This window comes from Gorilla gorilla, chromosome 6 (genome assembly GCF_029281585.2).
Source record: "Gorilla gorilla gorilla isolate KB3781 chromosome 6, NHGRI_mGorGor1-v2.1_pri, whole genome shotgun sequence".
NCBI lineage: Eukaryota > Metazoa > Chordata > Mammalia > Primates > Hominidae > Gorilla > Gorilla gorilla.
In genome coordinates, this window is record NC_073230.2 from 131,326,733 (window position 1) to 131,352,202 (window position 25,470).

A 25,470-nucleotide genomic window follows, 5' to 3' on the forward strand; every position below is an offset into this window, starting at 1 on the left:
TGTGGCTTTAACAAAAATATAGCAAAAAGACAATGTTTCATTGGGTTCAAAATTACTTTTTATCTCAACAGCCAACAACTTCATATTCTTACCCATTGAAATTTACGTTGGTTTTAATTTTAATGCTTTTTAAAATGCGCTCTCTTTGGTAACAACAATAAGTTGTGGGCCCTTAAAATCATAAACTTCATGAGTAACAGATTTACCCATTATGTAGGTTTATAAAGTGAAAAAGAAAACATTTTTGTTTCTGCTCCAATTTTGAATTTGAGATCACTGTATTTTATACTGCATGTGTTACAATAAATACTTTACAAGGCAAAATATACCCACTACAGTTATACTTTAGTTAATTCTGAGTTGTTACCGGTTCTAGCAAAATTAGGATTTCTGATATTGATGAGGGAGAAATCTATGAAACAGGATACACACATTCTGGGAATTATGACTTCATTGCATCTTGTAGATTAATTTCTTCCATACTTGAATAGGAGCAAAGTTCCACAAGAAACTCACTAAGCTTCAAACATCACTAACAAGTAACAGCTTTGATGAGTCCCATATGCAATGCTTTCATTTACTATTAAAAATTGACACTTTAGTCTTACTCTTGCATAATAACTTGTTCTTAAACTAAAATTTGGGAAATCTAAACAAATTGTTACCTTTGAAAGAGATTATTGGAAATCAGGATTTGGGTTCTGTGTTAAAATAAAATAGATAGGAATTTGTCTGGGTGTGGTAAGACACATGTAACATGCCTGTAATCCCAGCACTTTGGGATTTGGAGGCAGGAGTATCACTTGAGCCCAGGAGTTCAAGACCAGCCTAGGCAACATGGTAAAATCTTGTCTCTACCAAAAATACAAATATTAGCCGGGCATGGTGGCGTGCACCTCTGGTCCCAGGTACTTGGGAGGCTGAGGCAGGAGGATCGCTTGAGCATCAGAGATAGAGGCTGCAGTGAGCCATGAGTGTGCCATTGCACCCCAACCTGGGTGACAGAGCAAGACACTGTCTCAAAAAAATTTAAAAAAAAATAGGAAATCACTACTTACAGTGTGAATTATGTTCTATGCTCTGATTTCCAAAACCGAACTAAATATAAGGTCTCAGTGAATCACCAAGTTTCTAAAATTAGTCTCTGCTGCCCTTTCCAGAGGAAGGCCACCTTCCTTATATCAAAAGTTAATTCCAACAGAGGGAGCTGAAGATAAACCATTTCCCTCAGCAGATAATCTGGACAGTGGCCTCTCTTCCTCACTAAACATGAGAGAGTTTGCTGGCTCATGTCTGATCAAAAGAAGGTGGACTGGGACAAAACCAAGTTTCAATTCATACTTTTAGGGAAGCTGTTTCATGAGCAAGCATAAAAATCTATATAAGACACATGTAACACAGAGACATGCACACACAGAGACATACACACATGCAGAGGTTAGATAGTTGAAGGAAAAAAATCACCTTTCAATATTAGTTGAGGCGAGAGAATTGTAAGGTCTTTCCCTGACTATTAGCTAAGTGTTCCACTCCATCAATTTTTTTTTCTCCCATAAACTTAATCCCTAAGCTCATACTCTCTTTAAGAAGATTCTCCTTGATGTAAGCTCTAACAGCTTTATCATAAATCAAAGTTCATTGATAATTTACTTCCGGAAAAGTAGTTCTCTTGAGTGCTTCATTTTAGAGAATTTCCTTTTGGCCTCCTCTACTTAATCACCAACACTCCAAGCTGCTCAAACATGTGAGCAGACAATAATTTCCTTGTGCCTGCCTTCACTGGAACTATTGCACCATCCCAGATCAGACCTTGTAACAAAGTCATTCCACATTACAATGTGGAATGTACGATAACTGATTCTCTATTTTTTCTGTTTCTTTCCTTCTCTTATTCTATTCATTCTCATCTTTTCTTCTCAGGCTTCCTTTTTCCTCTCCTCATCTTTCTCCTCTCCTCTCCTCTTCCTCTCCTCTCCTCTCCTCTCCTCTCCTCTCCTCTCTCTCTCTTTCTCTCTCAACCTCCCTCTCCTCTCCTCTCTTTCCTCTCCTCTCTCTCTCTTTCTCTCTCAACCTCCATCTCTTTTCTCCTTCTCCCTCCTTTCCCTCTTTTTTTCTGGATTGAAACAAACCAATTATATTATTCCATAGAAGAGTACCCCCAACCCCAATATGTCAAAGTACACTGGCCTGGGGTATTTAATGGTTGAGTAATCTCCCTCAATAATATTCATTTTGCTTTCCACCAGTAAGATCGTGTCATCTCAAATGTCTAGAAGAATCTACACCCTGGGTTTTGAGAATAAGTTCAAATATGTATTGACAAGTTCAAGAAGCAAAGGCCATTTCCTGCTTTTTCACTGAAATGTATAGGTTGCAAATTATAACGACTCCTGATCTCGTTCTCATTTGCTCAAACCGAATGCTTTAAAAATCCAACTAAGCTACTTTGGAAAGGGTGATTCATAAACTCTGAAGCATCTCTCAAAACTCCTTCGTGACAGGCAGCTGTCATGGAATGTGGCCAGAGCCTGAGACAAGATTATCAAATCAGCTGTGATATTCTGTGAGAGATGGAGCTACTTAGGGCCTCATAGATTCGGAATCCAGCCAACTATGGAATTCCAAGACGCTCCATCGCTTTCCGAAGTCAAATCTAACATGGATTTGGCCCCAACAGTGGACAAGGTCGGGGCATGAGGTCAGGAAAGGAGAAACATCGGGATTCAATCTAATAATGGCTAGGCTGGAGCTTGTTTCCTGTGTCCAAAAGGCGTACGTCCTGGCACAAGCGTTGAGAAAGGTCTGGACCCGATGTCTGCAGGAAGTGTCAGGACCTCCCTGTTCTGGGGACCTTCCCAGCCCACACCAGGTCCGTACTCTCCAGATTCCCCCAACCTCGCTCCACAACCCGGAAGGAGCTCAGGCCGGACTTGGCGTGAGGGTCCCCGCGGGGCCGGGTCACCCACCCGTCCGCGATCACCCCACAGGGGCTGTTAGTAATCTCCCTGCTTCCTAAGCCGTTGAAAAGCACTCAGGTCACCCACTCTCGGTGACCAGAGCCGTCAGTCTTTCCCCGCCATGAAATGTGAGTTCGGGTGGCAGCCGCCGCGCCCCTGCAGTGTCCCCTGCACATCTCCGGTCTCGGTCTCGCCTTTCTCAGCTCTGCGCCGCCTTTTCCTGGGCGCCGCAGGACTCATAGAAGTGAGGCGGGGCCGCAGATTTAAGTTTATTCCCCGCAACTGTCGGGGCGGTCCCGGAGCTGGTGAGGACGCGCTACGGTGGGTGCAGAAAGGAGATCCCTGGACTCTGTAGAACCTGGGCCCGCGGTATGGACCGATGGTGGATTCTCCGCGACAACAGCCCTGGAGGGAGAGCGTGGGCCGAGGGAGGGGCCACGGGGCCCCTGAGGCCTGCGGGGCTGGCCGCACTGGCCCAGGGCCTGGCGGGGTGGTGGAGTCCGAAGCGGAGAGGCGGGGACCCCGGGGCCCGCTCCCCCCAGTCGCCCTCCTGGGATGTGGCCCCGCTGCAGTAGCACTACTGTGCTGGGCTGTTTGTCTGGCAGCTTCTACTGAGCAGCTAATAGTATAACAACCCGGCTTTGATAAATCTGAACTAATTACCCCTCTTAATTAAAGTCTTTAGCAGTTGTTTCATTGTTTTGGCAAGAAAACAGGAGAGACTTGCAGTTAGAAACACCAGAGCCCGAGCTCACAGCGGAGCCGCTGATTAACACTTGAAGCATTTCAAGGACCTGGCACCCGCCACAGTTTGGTTTTCATCCATGTTTCCTCCTTGAATGGAAGTATATTCGTCTATAAACATATACACACATGTAAAAACACAGAGGCTCCGTTTGCCAGCTGTGTACAAGTCAGTATGTGCCGTCAGGATGCAAACAATAGATACCTGTCTATCTATGATTGTAATGCGTTTGAGGAGATGTGCATTGCATACAGCTACTGGATACGTTGTCCCCATTTAACTGTGCACTATGAACGTATCAGGTGGTCCAAGCCAAATTTATGTTTCTATTAGAAAACTCCATGTCTTCTGCTTCTGAACTTTACCAGATTTCATAACTTTACCCAAAGGTGTAACCATTTAGAAGAGACTATTTGCACTTGATAGATTTTCAGACCAAAACATTAAGTATTACTAATCCAGGGTTTTAGATTTTAAAAAGGCGGAGGGATGAGGGGGTCAGAGTCAGGGATCTTTAGCTGAATAGTATGAACAGAGCCCTAAAGTTTGTTGATTAAATAAGCATGTTCCAAGTATTTATTTCCAACAGTCAATGAATCAATTTTCACGTGCAATAATCAAAACCAAAATTCAAAATCATCCATAATGAACCACCCTTATCTAATGTGTATGTATGTGTGCTCACGAATGTGGAATGTACCCCTATGGGCGCACACATCTATGCGTGTATATATGACATACACACAGTGTTTTGTTACTTCAGGGAAAGAGGAAATGATCAACATCCAGCAGACATCTTGAGACCGGAGAATCAACACGATGGAAATATATACAATAATAAAATTAAAATGATGCAGCATTCCCGGGTAGAATAATACGGATCTCAATAAATATAGCAGAAATTTGTTTAAACAAAACAAACACCATCTCTCCACCCAAGATGAAAAGTCTTTCCAAATTAAAAAAAAAAGAAAAAGAAAAACAGAAAACAAGCAAAACCCTCCAAATTTTTCATAATTGTTAGTGCCTATATAGAATATAATACACAAAACCATTTAGCAGGTGCATGCAAGAGGCGAAAGGCCAGGGGATGCAGAGGCTTCTGGTCGGCCCTGAAGTGTGGGGCCCAACATGCCCTGGGGTCTGCAGACGAACTCGGACCAGGAGCTCTAGTCTGCCGCTGCCTCAGCGTGGGGGCACGGCTGAGGCTGGGAGGACCCTTAGCCTCGATCACTGGTGGCCCTGGTGGAGCCCGGGCTGCAGGGGCCCCGGGGTTGGCAGCGGCGGCTGCAGAGGAGGCAGCGTCATCGGCGGCTGCTGCGGTAGCGGGGGCGGCGGTTCAGTGCCTGGTTCGCCAGCTGGCGTGCGGGCCAGCCCCAGGCTGCTGTCGTGCAGCTTGCGGACATGCTTCTTGAGGTCAAAGTTCCTGCAGAAACCCTTGCCGCACGTGGGGCAGGTGAAAGGCTTCTTGTCGTTGTGGGTGTGCATGTGGAAGGTGAGGTTGTAAACCTGGTGGAAAGCCTTGTTGCAGATATTGCACTTGAACTGCTTCTCCCCGCTGTGGGTCAACTTGTGGTTTTTGTAATTCCCTGAAACATACAAATGACAGGAATGTGGTTCTGAAAAAAAAAAATTGCTTAAAAAGGGAGGAGCAGACACGTGGAAGGTAGCGCCAGGCAAGCAGAAGAGCCGCCACAGGTCCCACAACAAGTGCAGGGCTACTATCTGTGCCTGCACTTGTCTCCCCAAGTTTATTTTCAAGCATCGCATCAACAGTGATGCCGTTTCCTTAAATTTTAATACACATTTATCAGTCCAATTACATACAATGAGAGCATGCAGTTAAAAAATATACCTTTGTTTTATGAATCATGCTTTTCTCTAATACTAATCAGACTTCGAGTAGGGAGTTAGAATGGCAACAAAAGTGCCACATAACTACACTTTAAACATCGTCTTCTAAAACATCCCGAAAATATTAAGTATGGCTTTTCATAAGACTAACCATGAGAGACAACATTTCCTGGTTTCCATACCTTTTTGATGAAACCCTTTGCCACAGAATTCACACACAAACGGTTTGTAGCCCGCGTGTATTCGGGTATGAGTGTTTAAAGTGGAACTTCTATTAAATGCTTTGCCACACTGGTTACATTTGTGAGGTTTTTCCTAAGCAGGAGAAAGGAAAAGCAGAGTCATTTAGATATTTTCTAATTATGTGAAGTTCTGCAAGCTCAAAACACAGTAATGCTTAAACACTTTCAAGCGGAACAAAAGCAAACAATACATGGCATTCACCCTGTTTAGCTAGCACTTTTTAAACGAACCTTATCCTAAAGAGTAAGGCTTTATCGGCTGTTTTTCTGCAAACAGTTCGGAAGCAAACTAGGTGAAATTGAGACAGATGAACACACCTGCGTGTGAATGATCTTGTGCCTGCACAGGGTGCTTGCTTGCCTGAAACCTTTTCCGCATACTTTGCAAACGAAGGGTCTGGCTCCTGTGTGCACTGGCATGTGACGGGTTAAGTTATAGTGCGCATTAAAGACCTTAAAATTAAACACACGTAGAACAGGTTAGCCGCACAAGTAACTTTGAAATCAAACCGGGCAGAGAGAGGGTAGGAGGAAGAGAATCTTAACAAAAAGTGTATACAAATAATTACCCCCAAAATACTAAAAAGGGAGGAAGGAAAGGAGGAGCGAGGGAGGGAAGGAAGGAAGGAAGGAGGGAAGGAGGGAAGGAAGGAAGGAGGGAAGGAGGGAGGGAAGGAAGGAAGGAAGGAAGGAAGGAAGGAAGGAAGGAAGGAAGGAAGGAAGGAAGGGAGGGAGGGAAGGAAAGGATCTCCGTTTTGCATTGTACTTGCCTTTCCACACACTTCGCAAGTGAAAACTTTGGGCTTGGCATTAGGAGAGCCTCGGCTGAAATCCGAGGTTTTGAACGCGATTTTTTCCGACAGAAGCTGGGCGCTTTCTTTCATGTAATGCTGCAGCTGAGCCTGGGACAGGTCTTTGAAAGCTACTCCAGAAGGGTATTTCTCCACCGCCGGGACCACCAGTTTATTCCTTTCGGCTAAATACGTTTTTGGCTGCGGGTGCAAAGGGGAACTGAGGAAGTAGGAGGCCACCGGGTGGATGTTCACGCCGGCTGCCGGGTGGCATGGGCCGTCACCTCGGTTCAGGTAGCACAAGGCGCCCATGGCGTGGAATGAAGAATGGTTGACCACACGCGGCCTTACCAGCTTGTACTGCTGCAGCGGCAGCGCGTCGCGGGCCAGGTCGCCCTTGAGACTCAGTGCGCAGTTGAGCAGGTCGCTGCAGCTGAATGCGGGCGCCGAGGGCACCGCCGCGGGCGCCGCCGGGGCCTCCAGACTGGCCTTCCGCGGCTCGGAGCCCGTCACTCCTGCCTTGGGGCTCGTGTCGTAGGCCACAGGCACGAAGGGGATCATGCAGGGGATCGACGAGTTGAGATGCAGAGAGTGCTTGGGTTCCCCCTTGGGTAAGGCTCCCTGCAGGAAGTGGGGGACTGGCAGGGCCTTGGGCTCTGGGGTGCGCGCCATGATTCGTTCAATGGAGAAAGCCAAGGGTTTGGACGTGCTCATCATGTTGCCCCGAGCTGGAGCAGTCGCTAACATTTTGGTAGTCGCGTTGTGGCAGCTACTGTCCATGTCTGAGTCGCCAGCGTCCGTCAGCCGGGGCTGGGCTGCGCCGTCCGTTGCCTTGTTCCCTGCTTGTCACAGACCTGCGGAGAGGGGGACGGGCACCATCACCACCAGTAGCCTCCTCCTCCTCCTCCTCCCCAGCATCACCAGCCGAACCTGCCTGCCCAGCCCAATGGACTCCTGCCAGCCCATCGCAGAGTTCTTGGCGCACCAATGACTCGGGGACAATCACTACTTATTTCTATCAATAGAAAGTGTTGTGTCAATAACGCAGCCAAGATCTCGCCAATCGTTAACTTCCAAGAGGAGAAGGTAAACTAGATAATTGCTCAATTCGCTTCCGACAGTCAACAGGAAAACTTTTTTTTTTCATCTGCAGTCAGTAACTACTTTTCATTGGTGAGTGAGGTTCCCCGCCCAGAAAAAGGCGGGGGCGCTTTCACCCGCTTGGCGCGCCCTCCCCTCTGCGCACACACTCTGCCGCGCACACTTCACTACCCTCCGCACCCCCCCACCCCCACCCCCCTTTTGCTTCCTCTGCCTTTCTGATTCTCAATCTGCTTAACCAGGCTTTAGAGGCCAAGCAAATCTGAGATCAATTTTCTCGTTTAGCTCTAAGTGACATCATCTAAAATCATTGTGCAAGGGCTAAATAAGGAAACGGAGTCTAATTCAGGGGCAAACGCCAGGCTATATTTATCAAACGCCAAGCTCCAGAAAGCCTCGGCCAGGAAGCCTCGGCAGTGAAATCCGAGGTTTCGCTGCTTGGTTCCACTGGGCCTGGGTGGGCCGGGCTGGGACGGGGTCAGATCTGTGCCACCTCCGCAGACCTATTTCTTCCTCCAGGGCTCGGGGTTGCCCGCTCCCGGAATCCCGGAGTCTCCGCGGCCCGAACCGAGTCTGGACCATTTAGAAGACGCCGGCAGGTAACTGGCCTCCCCAAACGCCCAGAGAATTAAAAGCCTTAGGAGGCTTGTTCTGTGTTTGTGGTTTTGTAAAGGCAATGCCCGCGGCAATAGGCCTGGGAAAGTCGCACTTTCATCCACAAAGTTGAGGAGTTGCAAGGAATAATCGGGTGTCACACCACAAGCAACCTTGACTCGATCGGACCCCACCCAGGATACACACAGACGCGCGCGCGCGCACGCTTCCGAGTTTCCACTGAGAGTCTGGAAAGAGCATTTCTTTCTTAAGTACCTGCGCTCAGCTAGAGCTCTCCCGGAGCATTTTAAATACTGAATGCCGAGCGGAGAAGGGAAACAGAGTGTATTAATCCCCACCCCGGTTGCCGGTGTCTGCAAGCCTCCTCTAAGCAGCGCAGGCGGCAGCCTGGATGTCTGTGCGCATCAAGGAGACTTGCCGGCGCCAGAGTTGTGTCCACAGGTGCACTTGTGCCTCCCAAAGAGCGCGCGTAGAGACCATTTCCTCTGCAACGCCCCCCAGCCGAACACCCGCCGGGTGTGGCACCTCGGCCGAAACTCCTGGGGCGGCGCGGTGGAGCGTGTGGAGGTTTCCAGGAAGACGCCTACGGCTGCGGCTCCGACTGTGCGGGTTCCCGCCGCCCAGGCAAGAGCGTCCAGGAGCGCGCTGGAAGCTGCGGCGCGCACCTTCCCCGGCGCAGTCCCTTGCCAGCTGGCGATCACGCAGAGCTGAACCCCGCAGCTAGGCGCGCAGGAAGGGCTGCACAGAGTTGGAAGACACGGCAGCTGTAAGCTGGCGTGAGGAGGCCAAAGGAGCGCGCAGAGCTGCAAGCAAAGGGCGGTGGGGCCTGGACCCTGAAGTGAGTGGCCAACCGCAGCAGCTCAAGGTGCCATCTGCCTGGTGAGTTAACCCCACGTGGCTGTGAGACAGGTGGTGGCGGGTGTCAGGTATTGGGCCAAGTGTAGTGGGGGCGTCCTTCTGCTAGAGCTCTGAAAAGGGTTGGCCCCGGAAGGCTGGATAACGGCGGACTAGAAACCCTGGCATTATTAAGTCCCTGAGCAATTTCACTCAAAGATGCGAAACTGGACCTTAAACGAAGGAAATTGACGTCAAAGTATTCCCTCCTCTCTACCCCATTCTCAACACATGCCAGGCAAGCTAACCGGGTCCCTCCGCCCCACTCTAACTTTCCGCGAAAATCAGTTCCGCCTCTGCCCCAAGAGCCAAGAGGGGTGGAAAGGAAGAGAGCTTGGGCTGGGAACGCGCCTGATGTCTAACAGAAAGGCAGTGGCAGCTGGGTGAGTGGTGGGAAAGCTCACAGGCTGAAGAAATGGGGGAGGGGGAGTGAGTCTTATCGGAAGTTGAGGACAGCCAAGGGACAAGATGGGGGAGAGGTCTGGCTGAATACGACCGGCTTCAGCAGCTAGGCCTGGGAGTGCCTCGTTTCAGGTCTCGAGGTGGCTTCAGGCTGGGACAACTGATGCAGCAGAGAAGGGCAGAGCGCCCGGGGGGAGAAAGCAAAGAGGCGCTACACTCCAAGGCGGCCCTTTGGAACCGTCCTTGGCCCGGGTGCACCTACTTTGGATTCGCCCAGGCTGCAAATTTTCTTTCCTTTTGCTGGGGCCACGGGACAGAGCACCTGGGCAGAGCAAGCGGAGAGGCGCCACACCCCCGAGAGGCGCTTCGAAGTGTCCTTGGACCGGGCGCAGACACTCAGTATTGGTCAGCGCTGGAAATTTTCTTTCCTTTTGCTGTTGGGGCCGCAGAACTAGTCTCCTTCTTTCCCCTGCTCAGACAAAGGGCACGGGAAGGGCTTTGCTGGGGCAAAGGGGGGTGGGGGGGGTTCTCTGTCCCACGACAGATGGGTCGCGGTTAAGACTTTAATTGCTGACTTTTGGGCCGGATCAGATTCCTTTTCCTACCTGCCACTTCCCAGCAGCGAAAAATCCCCCTCCTGCTGCACTCTTCCGCCACCGGGCTAGGTTGAAAGGAAAAAGCCAAGAAGCGCGAAGCAGCCCGGCTCTGGAAGGCTTTTGAGAGTCCAGCTGACTTGTACACAATTCGCGGCCTCTTGGAGCCTTACCTGCCTTCTTGACTGAATGCCACCAGTTCGTTTTACGCTTGTGGTGTGTCCCTCACTCTCCCCTTCTTCTCCTCCCCCTCCCCTCTCCTTAACTGCAAAAGAGCCTTTATTTGACCTCTGTAAATTTCTCCTTTGGTGTATACCAAACTAAAAAGGAAAAAATATTGGCTAAGAGGTATGCATGCTTTGTATAGTTTATATTTCAACAGTTTGCTTTTCACTAGTCTTTTCAGGATTTGCCCTTTTGGCAAGTGTTTGAAAATGTCATTTGAGTTAACACAAATATGGCAAAGCATCAATTATGCTCTTCCTTTAAGATGGCCTTGAGTTTACTAAAGACTGAAAAGGTGCTTTACAACTCCAGGCCTTGATATCCAACATTTGTTAATTTTTTCCAAAACCTAACCAAAAACGCATGTTAATTAGTAATACTATCTCTATTAAATAAGAATTGTCACAAAACACAAAATATATTTAGAAAGGGCTTATATCTTACTGTCCAATCTGTCTAGCACTTTATTTCCAAATATATTTGAAAATAACAAAAAAGGCAATAAAAACAGAGTGTATTCAGCAAATTCAGAAGCTTTCAAAACGTTTCAATGCAAGTATTTTTTAGTTATTAAAACAAATGCAAGGGAGCCTTGTTTGTTTTGTTAATGGCAAAATAGAAACTCTTACAGTTTCTTTGGATTTTCTTTGAGAATCCTATAATCCTATTTTTTTTTTTTTTTTGCTGAGAGCTGATGATTAAGTGTGCCTCCCCTTTCCATCCATGGAAAGGCAGTATTTATAACCTCAAATCCTGATGGAAGGCGAGTTTAAGTGTATGATTTATCCTTTATGAAATATCCTGAGGAAACCACAGCAGTTCATGATATAAAGAGGCCAGATAACAAACTCTGTGTTAAGATCTATTTTAAAAATAAGAAAAAGTCCTGCTCTTCTAAAGTAATTTAAAATTCTCTTTTTCTAAGGAATCTGATTTTGACTTCAATACTTTCTAAGCTGTGTTCTTGCTATTACTAAAAAATATTCATGATTTCCACAGGCTTTTTGTTGAAGTCCCTATCATAAACAAATGCAGTTTCTGGCTATGGTTACTGCAATTCGAAATAAAAGGTAATAAGATAATAGAGCCATACATTACCAAATAAGCCATAATCTCTAATCTCTTATTCCTTGATATGTCACAAAATACTATTGATTTTTTTAAATTAAAAATGGATTGGAAAATATTATAACTAATTCCACTTTCTGCCCTAGTTCATTGACTTGTCCCTGGTCATGTTTTTAGAGTTTTCTGGCCTGTTCAACATCTCTGACCCCCAGCCCCTTCACCAAGAACAACAGTCTGCTTTCTCTTTGCTTTAGCTTGTGAGCTAAGGGAGGAGAGACGAAAGCATTATTATTATTCTGACATCACCCCCCACCCCAGCCCTGACATTCAAGCACATCTACACTTTTTCCTGTTTAATACATAGCACCAAAGGCAACACACTGTACTTCTAGAAGGAAAAACACATTTTTTAATTCCTCTGCGTTTTCTGCTTATAGTCTTTATCTCTGGCTGGTCTTTTGTTATTTCTTTTGGTGTGTGATGGAGGCAGGGTGACGGGATGGGACACAAATAGCAAAGGTCTATGAGGTTCAAGGAAAGAGTTTCTGAATACCTCAGATTACTTAATACACAACGGGAACTAACTTTCCAGCACATTAGGAAACATATTGGCAACAAGTTCAAATTTAAGGCTACTAGTGTGCTTTTAGTTAGTTTGGTAGCAAATAAAGAATTTTTGCTAATTTCCTAAAGCAATGTGAAGGACAGTATCACAGATTATAAATGTGAGAAGGGTTGATTAACTCACAGAGCCCTCCTGTCTTTGGGGGAAGAAGTGTGAGGGTGGATTATTTGTCTCTAGACCTTTGTTGTTACTATTTCTTTTATATTAGGATTTCATTTAAACCCAGTGAAATTATTTCTCTCAAAACAGCATTTATATAGCAAATCAGTTTGTGAAAGGAAATGAAGAGCCCAAATGTGAGAGCTGTTAATGAGGTGGCAGGCAATACAGACAGCGAGCACTTGGGCTCAGTTTGTTTCTGACCCTCCACTAATGCTGAGATTTTTCTCACCCATTCCCACAGGCCTGTGAGGTGTGTCCCTCCAGACTGAGAGGCTACGACTCAGGGCTGGACTTTATGGAAAAAAAGAAGTTTATAAAACAAGTAACCCAGTTTCTCCAACCTTTACTGTGGAGCAACAGCGTCAAGCAACAAAACCCAGCAAAGTTTTGCTTGTCACTTACAAGGGTGTTACTGAAATCTGGAAGGCGAACAATTAGAAGATAGCCCAAACATGCTCTATTGCTCTACACTGAAATACTTGCCTCCAATAATAGAAAAAAACTGTTTTCGTGCAATTGATTGATTAGCGTTTTGCAGCAGTCCCTGCACAATTTTAAAGACATTTTGTGTTTGTGGTCAAAATTAAAAACAAGCAGACACACACACAAAACAACCGTATTCAAGACACAGTTCGACTGTTTCCTTGACACTACCCACGAAGTTTAAAGCATTTTTTATGTTATTTTCAAACTTTCTTAAGTGATCCCATGAAATAAAAGTCGATAATAGAAATTCAAACAACACAGAGCAAAGAACGAGCTTAGTGAAATGGAGAAGCAGTAGAGGTAAATAAAAATCCTTGAGCTAGAAATCTCTAAGAACCGCTTATAAATTCAGTTACCTCCTGAACTCCGGCCGATGGCCACTCCGGCCCGGGAGTGCCCCGCGCCGACCCGCTGGCCTTGGCCGTCTCAGCCTTCATTATCGCCACGGCCTTGGCGCCCCCTGCCCCCGGCTGCCCAGGGGAACCAAGTTCCCGCTGCTGGAGTTGGGGCAGAGGAGCCCCGCCTCATTCAGAATTCGGTGGCCAGCGCAGAGCCATTTGAATAGAAGAAGCCCGAAGTGAAACAGAAAAGCTGAAAACTCCCCGGCTGGGCTCTCCACTTCTCGGTTCTTGCTCACGAGTTCCAAACAGTTAAAGTGACGTTGGCAAGGCCGAGGGCCACCGAGCTCTGTGAGACTCCCTTGGAGGGGTCAGGAAGCTTAGCTCGAGAAGCTTGGAGGCGGCTGGGAGTTGGGGCGCAACTTCAGTGACCGGGCGCCGCTGCCGGGCTGGGGCTCCCAAGCGTCCGGCTCCCGGGGTGGTCGACGCGGCGCTGCCTTCGATCAGGTCCCGCCGACCTCGGGCCTCTGGACCACCACCGCCCCAGCCGGTCTGGCAACCCATCCCGGGCGCAATCGTGCTCCTCCCCTTCTCCTCTGCATTCCCGCAGGTCCTGGGGCGGCTCCATCCCCCCAAGGCTGAGAGATGGCGAGGGAGGCTCCAAAGAGTTTCGGGAGGGGGCGCCGGATCTGGTTTAAGAGACCGCGGAACAGATGGTGGAGAGCTCCTGGATGAAAGTTTTTGAACAGGCACTCGCTAATAGACTTGCTTTGACGACTCAGGGTGTAATTGAAGGGTCATTTAATCTAGACGCAAGGTGAAAGAAAACAGGCCCGGGGGTGTGGCATACCTAAGGAGGAACTAGAGCATCTTTTCACTAGGTTGGCCTGTCATTTTGACTTTCCTGGAAAATACGTTCTTAAGTCAAATTTTAAGAATGTCTGAGAAGCATCTCTGAGTATCTCTTCCAAAAACCTTACGTGTATTTTTTTTAGCCGACCTCCTTCCTCCGAGAATCCTCCCTTTGAAGCCGTTTGGCCTGTGCTTAAGAGTAGTTGGGGTCTCCTTATGGTCCCAGAGCAAAGAGAATTTTCTAACTAGATTCTCCTGTTTAAGACCTTAACAGAAAGGCCTTTCTACCTTCCCTTCTTTGGCTTTACTCTCCAATTTGTTCTTTCATTCCCGAGTTCTCCCAGTGAAGCCCTGCATCTCCTCTAAAAGAGAGTATTTCATGGCTGTCCAAAGAGGGCCATACCCCGTGGCCACCTCCCGCGGGCGTCCATAGCCTCTGTAAAAGAGGAAGCACTCAGCCACTGGCCGGCCCCCTTTTGTTGATGGAAGTGGATGCTGTTCTGTTTCCTCCGTTCCCGCCCTTAGGCCTCTCCCAGACCAGATTCTGCACGCCTTGTGCATGTTTCAAGAGTTGAGCTCTAAGATCCAATCCCAAGAAGAGGCTTGATCCATCATTAAGAAATCTTACTACCTTTTAAGATGTTATTGCCTTCTCACTTTAAATTAATTTGGAAGGCTTTTTTTTTCCTCTTCCCCCTGTCTCCTCTTACTTCAAGTTCAGTTAATTCTCTGAATTCACGAACAGTGGGGCTGCCCTCATAGTTTCTCAGCAGTCCCACACAGAGGAAAAGGCTCCTGGAAGCAACGCGAAGCTTTAAGCGCCCCGCGCGGATGTTGACGCTGGCAGCTCGCAAACAGCGTCCCGCGGCCACGGTGACCCGAGGGCCGGCCGGCTGACGTCACGAACGCGGCCAGCTGCGGGGACCCGGGCTGCAACCGCGGCCTCTGGCCCCTGCCGGCTCGTTGGGTCGAGGGTGGGAAGGGAAGTTGAGGTCTGGGGTAAAAAGCCGGAAAAAGAAAGGAACAAGGCTGAGAATCATTCAAAGATTAAATGGGTCGGCTCCTGTTGCTTGCGAAGACGGATGACGAGGGGGAGAGTTGAGGGGGTTGGGGGGGACCCTCTTTTATCTAACCTTGTGATTCACAGCTTCTCAGAAATTTACATAATACAAGGGTGTAGATGTAAACCTTAAGGACAAAAATAATAATTCAACAGCACATATTTCATTTTCGCACCATGGGCCTGGATATGTTCCCGGTGTTGGCACAATAGCTGATTTCCAGAGCTTTTTACTCATGGCAGAGAATATCTGAACTCTCATACCACTGTTGAAATGAAAGGAAAGGAAGGAGAAAAAAGGGAGAGAAAGAGAAATTGGCTTTAATAATGTTGATTTAGATTTCTGAATAATGGTGAAGGATTTTTTTTTTTAAACTTAAGAGCATATGTTGTGTACAAAAGGTGCAGGCATAGTAATAATTGGGGTCCTTCACTCTCCAAAGTATCTATTTCCTTTTTATTTGATTGGCATGAGCGTTTCATTTTAAAAGCAAAGTCATTGCCCTTTAATAGGAAATTCCAATTTATTATTTCCTTAAATAAGTGAAGGCCACAATGTCTACTGAAAGAGAGACCCTGCTGTCAACTCAACTCCTACTTGCCAACTCAAATAGAGGACTGAGAAGTAAAACACAGCAGCAGCAAAATACATGTGATCGCTGTAGTTGCTTTTTGAATCCCCCAACCCCTCCTTCCCACATTTGAACTCTTCTAGATGCCACCAGTAATTCAAATTTTGGAGCTCTATTTGCAGTCCCCCCTTCCCCCCCTCCCCCGACCTCCCCTTGGGACACAGGGCAAAAGGAAAGTCAGGGGCAGGGATGGTAGGATCCCAGCATCCCCTTGTTTTAGTTAAGAGGGGCAGAGGCTCAGGAGGCTCGCTGCGCCTCCTCCAAGTGAGCCTGACTCCCACAGTCACTTGGAAAGGTAAATGGCACCACAGTGGGTGCGCAATTGAGCCCTTCACTCTTATTGTTTCAGTGTGGGAGTAGTGGTGGCTGGAAGTCAGAAATGGGAAAGAGGTTTCTTCTCCCTTCTTTGCCTTCTGAATTTTAGTTTTTTGGGGCTCCCATTTCTCTGCAAAATACATGCCCAAAGTTGGCCATATTCTCTAACATTTCATCTAATCCATCAGTAGTTTGCAGTTATTTTAAAGAAATTTATAAAGATTTTAATTTAAAACATATAGATGGGAACTTAAGATGAGAAAACGTGAACTTTTTTTTCAAAATGTATGCTATCTATTCTGCCCTCACCTCATCACTAATAATGCAGCCCTGATCAAGGGTAAAATATAACCCTCTTTATTCACCCTGTTCCTCAGTATCCTTTTAAAGCTGGATTCTTCAATTATCTGTTGAAATTGTACACAACTGGTCTTCCTTTCTGAGAAGGGTCTTCATAAACACGCAGAAGGCCAATTTGTCACGGACATTTTGAGCACTAGAATAAATGTTGCTAGTTTCTGGTGCTGTCTTGGCCTTCCAGCCCAAGTACCCCAACTTGAGGAAGGCCACACAACTAGTGAACTCCTTGTTGAGTAGTGGATAGTGATTGTTCCCCTTTGTTTTTTCTGTAAAACGGGATTAAATAAAAGCCCCCTTCATTCAGAGGAGACATTGACATTGAAAAGAAATTTTAAAATAAAACCACTTTACATATGAAAGGCTATCACCTTATTAAAAAGTTAGCTATACATTTTTCCAAAATATTATTCAGACAATTGGATTTAAAAACAGTTCCTCTGCTCAATGATAGATTTCAGGTTAATCACATGGAAATGTTAAAATATACACAGGAATCATATTTGCTATGTATTTTTCACAACCTCAAGCACTTTCCTTGTCCCTAGACATCTGCTCTCCCATATTCAGTACTGTGTTCCTGGGGGAACAGTTTCTTCTGTAGATTCAGGAGAATCTACAGAAGAAACCTTGGCAAAAACTTTTCAAACAAAATCCCAATTTGATTAAAGCAGATTTCATTTCTTAAGAAGTGGTTATGCATTTGTAAAATTAATCAACTTTCTATAGACTATTCTAATTTTATGAAAGAACACACCTAGTAATCACATGAAGTAACAAAAGAAATGAGTTTAAGTAAATGACAATGAATACGCTTCTTCAATACAGCAACTTTGAAGTTGTTTTAAAAAATTATTACCCGGTTGTCCAGCAGGCAGGACCTAAAAAAAAGCCCTACTCTCCCATGATCTGCCCCCTCAGTTGGTCTTTCCATGTTACACTTTCCACTTTTTGAGATTCAGTCCTGTTAGATTGTGACATTTTACCATGAAACTTTCTTTACTGAAACATTTTCTACCTCCCTACTAAAATCTCCTTCCGAAGTTACAATTGGTTTTGGTTCCTTGGCATATTAAGGAAATGCCCTACAGAATAAACTTTAGCATTTCTTCAGCATTTAATCAAGTCTCCTTTTTTTCAGTCTCACCCAAAAGAGATGTTATTTGTAGAGAGAGAAGAGAGATGTAGTGCTAAAGGGGAAATCATCGATTTAGAGTAGAAAAGAATTTGACACACTAAATTTTTGCACAGGGAAATATTGATGTCATCTATGTGTAGGGGCTCCATAAACAACCCTAGGCCAGGGCTATGGGAAGAGTAACTGCTTTGTCTGATGGTTCTTGAAACCAACTCTTCACTTCCTCTTAATATGAGAATCATTGATCTTAGGTAGAGTCAACGGAGACAGAGATTGGGGACAAGTCTAGAATACGTTTATTAAAAAATAAGCACACAAATACAACTATCCTCACTGCAAAATTGCAAAGTACAGGGAGAGAAAAGACGTCATCATATTGAGTCACTGGGTCTAGGACTCAGAAGCTGCTGCTTGCTACTTTAAAAAAATGACTGGGGTGGAGACCACCAGTCGGGTTAAACAAGTGGCTCCAGTCCCAGCTTAATGCCAGGCACCGTCTCTTCCCCTTTCCCGAGTGCTCAGTTTCTACCTCCCCAAGGCCACAGCGTGCTAGACCCCCGGACCGCCAGGGCGCGCGTCTCCCGTGCCACCGACGTGCTGGGTTGTGACCCTGGGGCGCACCCTTGCCCCACCCTGTGCCGCCGCGTTGCTCAAGTGTTCCTGGGAGCCTAGAAGTACTGCAGTCCAGCAACTCCGGGCAGGAGTAGGTGCTGGCAGTCGCCCTAAGCGCTTGTGCGCTTTCTCTCTCTCTCTCTCTCGTGCTTGGTTGCCGCAGCTGGGGCCACCTTGAAGCGTGTGGCCCCCTCTGCCTTTCTGTCTCTGTTCCGCTTGCAGTTTCCAAGTGTATCCTTCTGTTGCATCCCTGAATTGGGACGCAGGACATCGTTCTAGGCTCCCATAAGCCTTGGAAAATATTAATGAACACCATTTGCACCTGAAATTCCCTTGAACTCAACGCACTGACCACAACAGCCGAGGCCTGAGATTCCTCGCTTGTGATCTGGCACCTCCTGGATCATCCCTGTCCCATTTCAGAGCCCTTGACCAACATAATCTGCAAGTGGTCTCAATAACGCATCTCCAGCTACCTCCCTTCCCAACCGCAGCTACAGGGGCTGCTGTTAGCGATGCTGGCCCTTTCTGAGACCAGAGTTCCCTTGCCCCTCCCTGTCTCCTCCTCTCCTCCCATCGGGCTGGCCATATATATAACCGGAGAACTGGACAATTCTAGCAAGTTCACAGACACGCCAGGGGCTAGGCTGAAGATCCTCAGAGCTGCGTGTGATCCAAAAGGACCCTGTGCCAACCCCAGAGAGAATGGCCGGTGAGACTGGTGGTGCATGCTGGCAGAGGCCAGCCTCCCACGATTTCTTTCGAATCCATTCATACATTAAGAAACAGTTAATAATGTCCACCACTTATGACGTCTCTAATCTTTCCAGCAACCTTCCTTATGAAGTGCCCATTTTACAGAGAGGTTGAGTAACTTGTCCAAGTCCACAGGGCTCAGACTTGGGGAAGGGATGTGGCTACTAGTATCCAAACCCAGACTTTCTGACTCCAAGCTTGGGGCTCTGCGGTTGTCCAAGCTGCTGTCAGGTACACCCAAATCTGGGTAGTAAAATCGGAGGTCTTCTTCACTTGGGAAACATACCGAATTCTTCCCTCACCTCCTCATCTCTCAGTGGCACATGCTCGCACTCCGGTGACTACTCCCTGAAAGCCAATGAGCAGTTGACCCTCTGGTGACATCTGGAACCCAGGTTCAGAGTTTTGCTCTCGCCTCTACTCCCTTAATATTTTACTCAATGCCACAGAGGAGAACAGCTTAAGGCAGCCCTGCTCCCCATCTTCAATCCGAAGCTGGGGTATCCCAGAGAAAGGCTCGCTCTGAGCTCCTGCTGGGGCACCTGCCCAGCCATGCGCCTCGAGGGCGCCGCTGCTCTCAACCCCTCTCCGCTACTGCCCGGCCGCCCAGGCCTGTGGACGCGACTCCATCTGTAGCAAAGTTCGGGGGCCAAATGGGTCGCGGCTTTTCCTCGAAGGTTACTGCGAGCAGGACTTGAAGGGAAAAGGAGGCGCATTAACGACTTCGTTTCCTTGCATAGTACTGGTACAGGGTACCGGTGATGGTCGTAGGGGAACTCTATGTAAAGATTGGATGACCACCGGCCTCCCGGAAACCCCACACGCCAGGCCTCCAACTTCTTCACAAAAGTGGGGTGGGTGGCGGAGGGCTGTGGCGGGGACTTGGAGCTGCTGAGAGCCGAGAGGCGCAGAGCGCAAGCTGGCAGGCTGGGCTGCTATCCCGGCGCGCAGATGCCCCGCCGCCAGTCGAGCGCGAACATCTCTCCGGAACATCGATCTATCACCTCCCTTTAAGGACCCGGACCGGGATATTTCCATTTTCTGTTTTGGGAATAAGAAATAAAAGCCACCAAGCTCTTGCCCTAATCTCCCCCCGCGAGCCCTTCCACGCGGGCTGGCGGGGATCAGAAGGACGGGTCCGAGCTCGGGGGCGCGGGGTTCCTGTGAATTCCGTGCTTGCTCGGTCCGGTCCCCGCGCCTGCTGTCCCCAGGCCCTCTCCGGAGGCAGACCGCGGCAGCGCAAGAGGGCTTCGAGGATCTCTGAGCAACGACGGCTGAGTGACCTCTTTCCCTCTCAAGCACACCTTCAAGGAGCCGGTGGACCCTCTCACCGCCGGTAGCTGCGGGCGGAGGGCGGCGCCAGGCCAGGCTGGACTGTGACCCTGGGTGGCGGGGTGGCAGCACATAGACGCTTTGACCGGGCGTTTATTGCAAAAGAAGCGGGAACTCCCTTCTCCTGAGAGAGGGACAATGAGCAAGGACTAAAGAGAATTCAAGTGGAAAAATCAGTGAATACAAGAAAGACCCACTGCTGGAGCCAAGAGGTTTACATTAAGCTCTGCATGGTTCTTTCCCTTTCCAGGAATAGGCATTATTATTATTTTTTTTCTTCAAGTGTTTGAAAAAATTTTCCTTCTTGACGTATTATTTAACAAACCCATTCCGGTTGGATGATAGACGGTATTAATTATTATCTCCTGCAACACTAAGGAAACTGTCCAAATAATGTACCTGTTTGCCCTTCCCCCAAATCATTTAGACGGGTATAGCTATTTCTTTTTAGACTAAATTTTCACTTAGAAAATTCTGCAAGAGTTGTTAGGCTTTTGACTAAATCCATTTTCTTAAAAAATAATACTTTAAAAAGAGTAATACCACATAAGATGTGGCATCCTTTAATAGACAGATGCTTGGGTGTTCATCCAAATAGTTATACCCATCAATGAACAATTATTAAGTCATTTCAAGCACTTTGCAATTAGTTCAATTTGCAGTTAGTTTGGAGGAAAAACTTAAAAATCACTTTTCATTATTTTTCAGTTACTTTATGAATTTTTTTCATACATCTTTTTTATGGATCAAAGGTTGGTCTCCGATTTTCTCATAAGGATGCAAGTAGCTCCACTACCTGCCTGACTGCTATTGCCTTTGCTTTGGAAGCCACTGTGGGTGAAGAGTAGGGAACGAGCTTTTAGGACTCTCCTGGGTGTAGAAGGGAAGTAGCAGAGAACATAAAAATCTGGAAAGAACCTCAAAGAGGCTGACCAGCCAAGGAGGCCAATGGGCAGGTTAAACAGGCCAGGTCAGCAGCAAGAACCTCCAGGCCCCAAATACTTTCCCCTGCAGCAACTGCTTTTCTTCTTTATTTCTGAATTCTGTTAGCTGTCATTTCTTAGAGTAAATAAACTTTTCTTTAACAAAGGCCGACTTTTAATACATTTGAGGTCATCAGTTAGTTACACTTCAGGACAAAAGGGATGCATTATTTGGAGATGATCTGTATCAAGGAAATGGACATTTTATTGAAAGGAAAAGAAGGGTGGTAATTACTAAGTACAGAGCAATGTGTCGTGGAACAGCAAGCTTAGGGATGGTGCCATTGGAGAGTTTGGGATAGCATGACTGGACATTTGAGGGTTTGGAGAAAAGAGTATTTGGTGTGTGAATAGAGAAGAAAAGGAGGGAGAACATTCCCAAACTGCCTTTCAAAGATAGTGAGTTGGCAGAGTTAGTCTTTAATCCCGGAAGAAGGAAGAAATTTCCTTGTTTGTTATCTTAGCCCTAGGGCCCAGAAAATGAGCCAAAACAATGATAAATAGTAACTGTAGATTAAATAGATTTTTAAGGCTAGTCTAGGTACCTAATGACCACTTATTACACCATGGGAGAACGAATCTGGAGGTCCAAGTTGTTTCATTTCTAAAGTTTCAGAACAAACGTTTTCATAAATTCAGGGATACCTCCACTTATTTTGCATTAACTGCCTTCATTTAAAAATTACTTATTAATAAATGCAGTAGCAGAATCTGCCAATATGTTTTGGGAAATATTACAAAAATAATTCATAGAGAACTTACACAACATAATACAATTATCTCTCAAACCCTAGCAAGAAAATATTTTGAGAGAACCACTACTAATGTGAATTACTAGGTAATATTACTAATATTACTAATTATTAGTTAACATTGATTACTAATATTAACTAATAATATATGAAATATATATTTCCTCTGCTATGGAAATACGTTGTCATAGTAATTCTTTTAACAATGTATGTGCCTATTAGGTACAAAGAACAGTCAGTGTTACTATCTTTTACTCATTTGATTAAAAACAAAATATTACAAACAAAACAAACAAACAACTCAAGAAACAAAAACACAGAGTCAGATAGTTGGGATGTTTGAAACACTGCAAACCTCTTTTACTGCATTTGCTCTATATAAGTCTAATAAATACAGAAGTAGTTATGAGCAAATAGATTTTTATTGCCTGCAAGCTGTTATACTGGAGCAGGAGAATACGGTATCTTGACGGAAGCACACTTGCTACCCCACACCTGGGGATTACTTATAGTTGAAAGAAGAAATGTTGAGAATGGAACAAAGACACAAACCCATTGGATAATCTAGTCTATATTTGGGTTTGGCAATCCTTTCATCCCAGGAATATACCTGTAGACCAATTCAAAGTACTAAGAACCAAGATTAAATATTTTATACATATCACAATAATAGCAAATTAAGTACAAAACAAACCTGGCACATAAATTATAATTTGTAAGGTACACACCATTTTAACAAGGATACGATAGTGTTGGTGCAGTGGTCCGAACTGACTTCTCACAATGCTGCATTATGAGAAATATGTATCTCGCTTTACACAGAAAACATCATTTTGATGTGATTACAGAAAAATGCTCAAATCTTCTTTTAAAAAAAAAGTTCATGTTCTAATCACAAGCAGAGCCAAGGTTCATTTTTAGGTCAAACTACACAAAAGAGGATGCTCTTCTCCAAAAAAACAAACAAACAAACAAACAACAAAAAACAAAAGAAAACAAAAAAAACCCAAAATCTTGGCATTTCCCCTTTTACTCTACATTCAGGCTTACTTTTTAAAGAAATACAAGCATTTTTATTTGGCCAAAACAAACAATGAATGCAATTACAAGGACAAGGTTAAAAAAATAAAAAACAATGTCGATCAAGGTCTTCCTTCCTTCTGCAAAGCTGTGTGATATCAGCCTTCTTCTTCTTCGTCACTGTCTTTCATAGTAATGCCCTGAAGTCCTCCTCCTTCTGAAACAGAGGCTGTGGCCTCCTCTACTGTTAAACGTCTGTGCACAGTATCATAAGTCTTACTGTTCAGTGTTCCTTCCAACACACCCTGCAATCGAAAGTCCCTGTAGGTTTTCTGAAGAAAGAAGAGAAAATTTGCTTAGGTCACTTAGATTATATGTATGTACATAGATATATACTCAGTTGACATTTCAAAAATGATCTTGGGGAATCCACTGATAGGTTCATGTGGCTGTCCATGCCAATCATCTTCTTGGTGTATTTCTGGGGAGCAAATGGAATGACAGACTGGCTATTGCTTCAAACTACAATTACTATGACTACATCAAAATGTTGTTACTATCAGATGACAAATTCACTTTCCCCTCAGAACATTACTAATTGCACACAATTTACCTTTTGAACAACCTGTAGCAAAAATAAAATATGTACCTATGTAAGTTTTTAATAAGAAATTATTAGTTTTTTTAATTGAGGGGGCTTTCCTTTAATATTGAAAAATACATTATATTTTATAAAATGCATTAATTTTGAGGGGTCAGTTGTGTGGAGGAAGAAGATTAATCCTATTATCGGTAAAAGAAGTTCACATTTTCAGCATTTCAGTGAATTATAAAATTTATTTACATGTACTACTGGGTAAAAATTTGTGTACATCTAAATGTCTGGATGAATTTTGCCCTTTTCTTTTGAAATTCCCTTGGGATGTGAAGTGCCAAATTCTGACATAAAGCTTCCATAGATGGGATAGCAAAACAAGTATTTACATTTTTTCTTAAAAGAATACATTAAAATTTGCTGTATTATGTATCAAAAATAGAGTACCATGTTATTGTTTGTACAATGATTTTCAAGACAACAACAAAACCCAAAAATATTTTTCTGTGGCACTTAAAATATTAATCTATAATGTTTCCCTTATGTTTACATTGACTGATTGATTGACTGATTGATTGACTGAGACAGGTCTCACTCTCTTACCCAGGCTGGAGTACAGCGGTGTGATCATTGCTTACTGCAGCCTCGACCTCCCAGGCTGAAGCAATCCTGCCACCTTAGCCTCCTGAGCAGCTAGGACCACAGGTGTGTGCTACTGCGCTCGGCTAACTTTTAAATTTTTTTGTAGAGACAAGGTCTTGCCATGTAGCATAGGCTGGTCTTGAACCCCTGGCCTCAAATGATCCTCACATCTCAGCCTCCCAAAGTGCTGGGACTACAGGCCTGAGCCACTGTGCCTGGCCATGTTTACTTTTTTCTTTCCTTTTTTTTTGTTTTTATTTTGACATGGAGTATCACTGTGTCATCCAGGCTGGAGTGCAGTGGCACAATCTTGGCTCACAGCAGCCTTCGCCTCCCCAGTTCAAGTGATTCTCCCACCTCAGCCTCCCGAGTAGCTGGGATTACAGGCACATGCCACCATGCCCAGCTAATTTTTGTGTTTTTGGGGTTTCACTCTATCGGCCAGACTGATCTCAAACTCCTGAACTCAGGTAATCCACCCACCCCAGCCTCCCAAAGTGCTGGCATTACAGGCGTGAGCCACTGCACTCAGCCATGTTCACTTTTTAAAGTGTAATCTTCTTCACATATAATTTTCTGCAGCTAAACATGACTGGTATTTTATCACCACTGATTTTTAAAGTAGGAGAAAAAGTTCAGTTAGTTAAATGGGGAATAACAAATCAAGATATTTCATTTTGTGGGATATAATTTTGTCATAATAAGCTCATTCTAAGTCATAAGTTATTATGACTAAGGTAGTACTCTCTTACACCAAAACTCACTGTAACTTGCATCAGAACCAGTGAGATAATTCTGAAAGGTATGTTTTGTCTAGATAATCTGGAAACTGATAAACATGGCATTATTACCACAAAGATTTGTGTTTATTCCTATAACTCTCTTGTAATTAAACATGTCAAACATAAAGTATTCACCTACAGATGATGCATCTAATGTAAAGTATTATTGTTCCACTAACAATTATATACTGAGTTTTTGAGTTCAACTTTCTTATTTTATTGGAATGACTTTCCTTTGACTTAGCTTAATTACCAGTAAGTTGGCCAGAGCAGATTTGAACTGTGGATCTGCAGTCCTGAAGGCTTTCTAATTTTTATATAATTAAGGCCGCTTTCTTATTCAATTAGCAAGCAATAACCGGTTGGGTGAGGTACTAGGCAGATAGCCTTGCAATCTCTTTCTCTGTCTTTAGAATTCATAAAATGTTATTGACACTTGGATGTTCCCTGTGGCTTCCACAAAGGTTTGGTTGGCCCTTGCTTAAGACAAGTGCCTGCCACAGAGTTCTGTTCACTTTTTCTCTCCTAGCAAAAGAAGCAGGTG

General features: G+C 45.4%; 2 protein-coding genes across 11 annotated transcripts in view; both read right to left on the reverse strand.

Moving 5' to 3' along the window:
• Positions 1-4,253: 4,253 nt before the first annotated feature.
• FEZF1 (FEZ family zinc finger 1) lies at positions 4,254-13,713 on the reverse strand. Of its 2 annotated transcripts, none has more exons than XM_063708754.1 (5): positions 8,561-8,849; positions 6,569-7,443; positions 6,117-6,251; positions 5,739-5,871; positions 4,254-5,291 (listed from the first exon to the last, which is right to left on the reverse strand). In XM_063708754.1, the coding sequence occupies exons 2-5, from the start codon at positions 7,367-7,369 to the stop codon at positions 4,933-4,935; spliced, it is 1,428 nt and encodes a 475-aa protein (XP_063564824.1). In that variant the 5' UTR covers positions 7,370-7,443; positions 8,561-8,849; the 3' UTR covers positions 4,254-4,932. The 2 variants fall into 2 exon arrangements, with proteins under 2 accessions (XP_063564824.1, XP_030868510.1); XM_031012650.3 differs by lacking the exon at positions 8,561-8,849 and adding an exon at positions 13,117-13,713 and having other exon boundaries at positions 4,277-5,291.
• Positions 13,714-21,318: 7,605 nt separating this feature from the next.
• The window catches only part of CADPS2 (calcium dependent secretion activator 2), a 568,074-nt gene continuing 563,922 nt past the window's right edge, over positions 21,319-25,470 (reverse strand). For all 9 annotated transcript variants that reach the window (XM_019031559.4, XM_019031557.4, XM_055347443.2 and 6 more), the window contains one exon: positions 21,319-23,239. In XM_019031559.4, coding sequence (XP_018887104.3) covers positions 23,066-23,239 — 174 coding nt within the window. In that variant the 3' untranslated portion in view covers positions 21,319-23,065. The remainder of the gene's footprint in view (positions 23,240-25,470) is intronic.